This window comes from Pinus tabuliformis, chromosome 5_2 (assembly GCF_031772625.1).
Source record: "Pinus tabuliformis cultivar Carrire ecotype Pingquan chromosome 5_2, CPIR1, whole genome shotgun sequence".
NCBI lineage: Eukaryota > Viridiplantae > Streptophyta > Pinopsida > Pinales > Pinaceae > Pinus > Pinus tabuliformis.
In genome coordinates, this window is record NC_142306.1 from 304,601,897 (window position 1) to 304,609,507 (window position 7,611).

A 7,611-nucleotide genomic window follows, 5' to 3' on the forward strand; every position below is an offset into this window, starting at 1 on the left:
TAGTTGTTAAAATGATCTAGAACATTGTCCTAATAATCTAGAACCTTATTCTTGAACAAAATTGATATCTTTACCATATAATATCTTTGACTACAAGTTGAAGCACTAAAAGTTGAAAAATGTAAACTAAAGGTTGAAAAATGAAATACATAATTAATTACATGGGAAAAAATTGAAATTAACAAAAAGGAAAGATAAAAAATAAAAATATTACTACAATATCTCTCCCCCATTGTACAAAGAAGAAAATTGTCTGTTTTGGCTAAATAAATAAATTCAAATTCATATATCTGAAAGTCCAAGTACAGTAATACTTTTGCGATGCAACCTTCGTCCATAAAAAATTGAAAGAAAAGTTATGAACCTATATAGCTAAAACACAAGATATACAAAACAACCTTGCATATTTATAATTGGTGCATAATGAAATTCTGTCACTCTCATGACGTTATGCATTTTTAAGGCATACAAAACAACCTTGCATATTTATAATGTGTGCAGAATGAAATTCTGTCGTTCAGATATGGTTCTCTAGCTGGAGCTCAAGACCATTAAAACTAAGGGACACAGAATATTAACTATCAAGTCACACAAATTATCAGATATAATTATAAACCGAAATAGGATCCATCGTGGAAGTTGAAATCTCCGGGCAGCTGTACGCAATTTCAAATCATACTAAGAAAGTTGATCCATAATCGAAAAAAAGCATAATCACACCTGCAGAGAATAATAGCTAAAAATAGTTCAGTGGCAAGTAAGTTAAATTCGACATAGTTTCGACAAATATGTCGAGAACTAGAACTCTAGATCTGGCAGTATGAAAATCTACGTGAGCATCAGACATACCAAGTAATACATAGCACCATATTGCAGGCCTTGCAACGTGAATCCACATTCATTTACTAGCACCGGCTGGCCCGAGGAGTGTACCAAAACTTTATTTTCTCCGAACACAGCCCTCACGTTGATCGGTCCCGCTGGAACTTCAACTTCTCTGTTATTGACTAATACAGTTATCGATATGCCGTAGTTCGAATCGTGGCCCGTTCCTGTAGACAAAACATGAGTAGATATAGGAGTTATATAATATTAGTCTACATAGATATAGTTCAGAGAATCAAGTTTCTTAAAAATTACTGTTAAGGGAGACACTAAATTGGTATATTTTAAGTACAGATTTAATGTGAGTTTAGAGATCAAATTTCTGTAGATAAAATATAAGGAGATATATAATATCAGTACAGATTTATTTGAAGCACGGATTTAATATGAGTTTAGAGGATTAAATTTCTTCAAAGTTATGGTCAAGTTAGACACTAAATCTGTCAAGCCAGACACTAAATTGGTGTATTTTAAGCACAGATTTAATATGAGTTTAGAGAATCAAATTTCTTCAAAGTTATCGTCAAGCAAGCCAGATGCTAAATTGGTGTAAATTGGTTTATGAGACCTCTTGTTTGTGGGAAAAGGGACCCATCTCAACGCAATGATTTGAGTGATAATTCTACTAAGGCATGTGTAAATCTGGTGAGATACTGATTAGTCTTCCCCATCTTGATGTTTAGAAGTTTGACTTTTGAGGGACAATACTCTACTCCCCTCTGGTTTTGACCATGGGACCTTTTAGGAGGAAGCACATCCTCACACATTTTTTTACTTTTAATTATTTTGCATAAAATTACTCTACATGCATAGCATATTTATTCTTTTTATTATAGCCTACATTATTTTTCTATTTAAAATTTATTTTTATTTTTATTTTAAAAGATACTTGTGTCAACTCCATATTGACCGCTAACATACTTACACATCTCCTCATATTAAACTATACAATGAATCTCTTGACTCAAGCACTAATAAAATTTAATAAAATTTTATTAAGTCTCTATGGTTAATCATACAATTTTATTGAACAAACAAAATTAAAAAATTCCTATGATTATTATATTATATGTCCATGACGAATATCTCCATTTTCTATATTTTCCTCATGTACTCTTTGTAACAGTTTTGACCAGGATACACATATCCTCCTTCTTAAAATTTATGTGTTTATTTTCTCTTACCAAATCAAATGCCCCCATATCTATAATGCTGTACATTTCTGTTTTGGTTAATACGATATAACTATATAGCTTTTTAGTGCTGGAAAAAATATTATAGCTATTTAATAATAATTTAAAAAAAACTGTGCTGTTACAATTTTACACGTATCACAATTTTTCTTAAAAACTAAGACATCAATATAAATTCAAACTCAAACTGTGAAAACCTACACTCGCAAATAATTATACTATTCCAAGGGCATATACCTTTATTAATCATACCATTTCAGTCAAACTCAAACTGGGAAAATGTTCACTCGCAAATAATTATACTATTCCAAGGGCATATAGCTTTATTTATCGTACTATTTCAGTGGTGTGAGGGCATGTACCTTTATTAAGCATTATTCTTCCGGCTTCGAATGCTGGCATGTAACTGCGTTGGTTAATATTCGCTTCTTCATTCATTCGAACACGATAAATTTGGTGGTCCTGATGTGTCGAAAATGAAGCTGAAGCAGGCGGCATAGCAGAAGAGGAGGATTCACCAGTGCCATGGAATGTCGAATTAGCTATGGTAGTGACTGGCAAAGCTTTAGACTGATCTGATTTAGTGCTCTCTGCGCTAGATCTAGACCTCTGTGCAGCCTGTTGTCGTTGCTTTTGTTTGGATCTGGACTTTCGGTTCTGGAACCAGTAGAAGATATTGGCCTCCCCAACGTCTCCGAATTCTTGCAGCTGAGTGGTGATTTTTTTAATTTCCTCTCGTTTAGGGTTCACCTGACCAGAATTGAATATCTCTTCCAAAATCTGGACCTGTTCAGGCTTCGGATTCCATCTCGGCTTTGGATCTGGTGTGCTGCTCTCGTCATCATGTGATAATGTCCCTGTACATTATTATACCTGTTAAAACTCTGTTATATGGATAGCCATAGATAGCATTTATAATTTGAGGTGGACATTCATCTAAAAGTCCAATTTCTACATTTAGAATAATCTATGAGGAATGCAGAACCAGCTTGGGTTGTGAGATTCAAGAGTACGCTGCGACAGCAGCGCATACATGTATCGTGGGTGTGGATTGTCATCATGCAGCAAAATTGGATCCATTAACAACTTGTCCCATTAATAGAATGGTTTGCAGAGGCTCATGTTAGTACGCCGATCTGCTTTTTCCAAGCATGACAGAGGAGTATTCTTGGTCTCGACTCTTCTATCCTGCCATATGGATGGCTGTATTTCGAGGAAAGGTTGAAGTGACAAATTCGTAAACGTGTTCGAAATATTGAAGTTAAAAGTTAATCAAAAATTTGGAAATCCCTGGTTTGGGTAGAAGACTTGGCTTTCCGGTACTATGCCCTAAAAAGTTAAAAAATACCTCTAAAAGATTAGATTAAAAAAATTCCAGTAAAAGAATAAAAATTAAATTAAAAAATATGGCTTACACCTATTCATGGTCCTTGCAGCGTTGGAAAATGTTTTACAATGGAAATTTGTTGAGGTGTATTAAAAAAATTTGACCTACACTATTCATGGTCTTTGCAGCGTTGGAAAATGTTTTACGATGGAAATTTGTTGAGGTGTATTATTTTTGTCATACAAAATAATTTGACATAGTCAACCTTCATAACAAAATTTTTAAAAATTCATTGCTTTTTAGAGAAGTGCTTTACTTTTTACGTACTATTTAATATTTTATTTATTTATTATTTAAATAACATGTATGCATTTTTGTTTTTTTAATACATATAAAATATTTTATTGTTAATATAAGTGGGGGTAGTCTTATTATCGTTAAATTATTTAATTCTAAGTTTATCATAAAATATAAGTTAATTAGATATATTGTAGAGCCTTTGCATTACTTTTAAAGGATTAAATGTATTTAATTATGTTGATTTTAGTTATACTATTAATAAATTATTATTTAGTATAATTATGTTGTAATTATTATTTTTTAGTTTCCAAGATTTTATAAATCTAGTTAAATTATTTTTTGAAAGTTTTTATGTAACTTAGTCAAAGCTATTAACTACAATGTATTTTGAAAATGAATAATTAATTTCAAATTTATCTCTTTCCATGTGATTAATTAGATAAAAAATGGATTTTATAAATAATAAAATAAGTTTGAACACAATTTTAAATAGAAATTTACCAATAATAATATAACTCATATGCCTTTTGAAAAAACTTGTAATGTGGATGAAGAAATTCATAATCTTCCTACATGTAAAAAAGACCTAGCTCTCCCATTTGCACCCTAATCTTTGGAAAGCCCAAACCCATTGGTGTTCAAATTCAAATTCTAGTATGAAAGTATTAAATGCATCAAAGTTTTGGTTAAGGCATGTTTAAAATTTCTATGTCCAATTATTAAATAAATATATTTCCTAATCAAACTAAATAAACAAAACATTTTACCAAATAAAGATCTATCACAAATATACCAACATAAAAAAAGTTAGATAAAAACTCTCAAATTCATAGAGAAAATAGTCATTTGACCTAGAAAAACAAGAAAAATGAGTTATATTATTTGTATGAGACAACTAACAAAACTCTTCATTTTGGTTACTCTATTTATGGGTATGGCATGACATGTGATTCTCAAACTGTAATCTTCAAGATTGAGTGTTCAAGATTTAGGTTTAAGTGTGCACAATGCATTATTGGATGATGTGAGTGGAGACAAAGATGAGTTTTTTTCTAATAATTCTAAAGACCTACTATTACTTACTATATGATTATATTGGAGTCTATCACTCAAAAGACATTTTATACTTATGCTGGAGTCTCATTTTGGTACTTTAGTATTGTGGGTGCCTTATTATGCAATGCTTATACTAAATTAGCTGAAATTTTTTTAATTATACAATCTTGTTTGAAAATTACTAAAATATTCATTATATAATAGGTTAGAAAATAAATTTTCAAACTATTAATTAAATTCACTATTTTAGAAATTAAGTAAATGTAATCATGGACATGAATAGTGATGTTGTGGTATAACCCTATATGAATAGCATTCAAATCATAAAGTCAAATAAACAGAAGCAACTCTACGAAGGACCGGAAATTTGGGAGGAAAACGGGAAAACATGAGTAGGCTGAACCAGAAGCAACTCTACTAAGGACTGGAAATTTGGGAAGAAGGCTAAACCGAACCCATCCTGTTGTCAAACCATGATTGTAGTGTCTGTTATCATCCTGCAGCAGTATACACATCTAAAAATCAATAATAGGAATTCTCTTTTCCAGTCATCTTTGGAAAGCCCTCCACCTCTCCATTACCATTTGCTTGATCTATTCGTAAGAACTGACCTACTTTCTCTTATTATTTTATTTCTTATGCTCTATGGGACTGTTTTCCTTAAGGACGAAGACGGATATATTTCATAAATTTAAAGTACGAGATAAGTGACATAAACCACATTCCAAGGCTTTATGTTGGACTGTATTAGTAACTAAGTTGACCATATTGAGTTACTATTATTCTTATCTCCAACCAGCCTAGAAAATCCTTCAAATACTGCCTGTATAGTACACATACTTCTAATTAATAGATAAACATTCTGAATAGGCCTGTGAGTCAATTGACTATTTAACCAACAAACATTGTTCTTAGTTTCTATTCAATCGAAGAATGCACATTGTTTCAAACTAAATTGGAAGACAAGGTTAAAAATAGCTTTAGATGTAAGCCAGGGTAAGTATTTCTGATGATACTTCGATGCACATTAGGTTTTCTGATCCAAACGTTGATCCAAGTGCAATGTCATATTTGAAGGATTGGAACATCTCTATGTGGGCTGCACTCCAAAATAATTCACAAGGCTGTGCAGGTTGCCAATATTTTTCCACACAACCATTTGAAAGGAATATGGGGAAATTTCGGTCTTTTAACGGATCACAATGGATTGGGAGGCCAGTGTGGTGCAAGGACTACACAATACTTTGATCCAGCATAGACCACATACATTCAACACTCTTTTTCTATTGGTCACATTGAACAATTGGATTGTGTGGGTTTTGTAATGGTTTGATAGGGGGGTTGATTATGATCTACACGAGTAAATCACCACATATGGTTTTTTTATTGATTAAGTTGAATAATTAGATTCGCTGCATGTACTTTCTTGATATGAGATCGATTTTTCTCACTACCATTATAACTCTAAGTTCAGCAGACATGCTCTTTATATGTTCAACAGAGGCCGTAAGTTTTGGGCAATACAATTTTGAATCTCTTAATCTCTTAACACATAATATTTCTTTCTCAGAGCACTTGCTATCTGAGATGCCACCAAGGTCAGAATAACTAAATTAATTATAAAAAGAGAAAGAGTTGTTTAGCAGCAGCCTAGATAACACCTGTACCTAATTTGACCTTCATAAAGAGGAGTTCCTCAGGAAAAAGAGCAAGGAGTAGGTAAAGGTAGTTTTTTTTAAAACTGTGATCTTAATTTGACTATGACATATTTTTTTTATTGTGTAAGATTTTCCAGGTTTGATTAGTGGCTTGAGAATCTGTAACCTACAGTCTAATCTGTCAAAGTCACTGGGATCCCACAGGGTCTGAGCCATACTAGTGCTTAACTGACTATTTTTTTTTAGCATATCTCCTCACCTAACACAAGCCACAACCACGCACTGAGATTTGATACTAAGAGATATTTTTTTTATTGCGTAAGATTTTCCAGGTTTGATTAGTGGCTTGAGGACCTGTAACCTACAGTCTAATCCATCAAAGTCACTGAGATCCCACAGGGTCTGAGCCATACCAGTCCTTAACTGACTATATTTTTTAACATATCTCCTCACCTAACAAGCCACAACCACTCACTGAGATTTGATACTAAATAGCCTTACTAACAAGATCCATCCTCAACAAATTATGCTAATAAAACTTGACATATCTTCTTTTTAATTATTTGATTTAATACTCTCAATATTCAAACTACATATACCTACCGAAATCAATATAACCATTAGCCCATAAAAACTATAACAAAATTGCTAAGCAGGGTTTACTAACCTTCTGGAGGTGTCCTCTGTCTGGAAGAATCTGAGGGGTTTCGAATGAACTTTCTCACCCAACTTTTATTCGAACTCATTTTGAACACAGTGAGACGAAAGATGGCTACTCACAAAATGTCGAATCGCAAGGACACAAGGCAATACTTCAAATTTGCTGTCCGCGCTCCTGCGATACTTTGTCACAACAATACTGTAAATGTATTCCAAATACCAAAATGAGGTGGGCGTTTCTGCAATACAAGTTGTACAATAACACAAATAAGATTACTGCAAATAGATTTTAAATATCAAATTATACAATCACACAAATAAAACTACTGCAAATAACTACTGCAAATAGATTCCAAATATCAAGACTACGCCAAATACCAAAACTACGCCAAATACCAAAACTAGGCCAGAATTACTCCAAAAGCCGAAGAGTTCCAAAATGAGTTACAATTACGCTCCTCGGTTTTTAAAGGACAACTCAAAACTGAACATAACGTTGTGGCGTAACTATAACTGCGGCGAGCAATAGGGT

The 7,611-nt window shown here is 32.7% G+C and overlaps 1 protein-coding gene across 1 annotated transcript; it reads right to left on the minus strand.

Annotated features, from left to right (window-relative positions):
* Positions 1-381: 381 nt before the first annotated feature.
* Positions 382-7,204, minus strand: LOC149158753 (WUSCHEL-related homeobox 8-like). Its single transcript, XM_089433371.1, has 4 exons — positions 7,087-7,204; positions 2,441-2,935; positions 850-1,052; positions 382-720 (listed from the first exon to the last, which is right to left on the minus strand). Exons 1-4 carry the CDS (start codon positions 7,163-7,165, stop codon positions 715-717), a joined length of 783 nt encoding a protein of 260 aa, XP_089289497.1. The 5' UTR covers positions 7,166-7,204; the 3' UTR covers positions 382-714.
* Between the last annotated feature and the right edge of the window lie 407 nt (positions 7,205-7,611).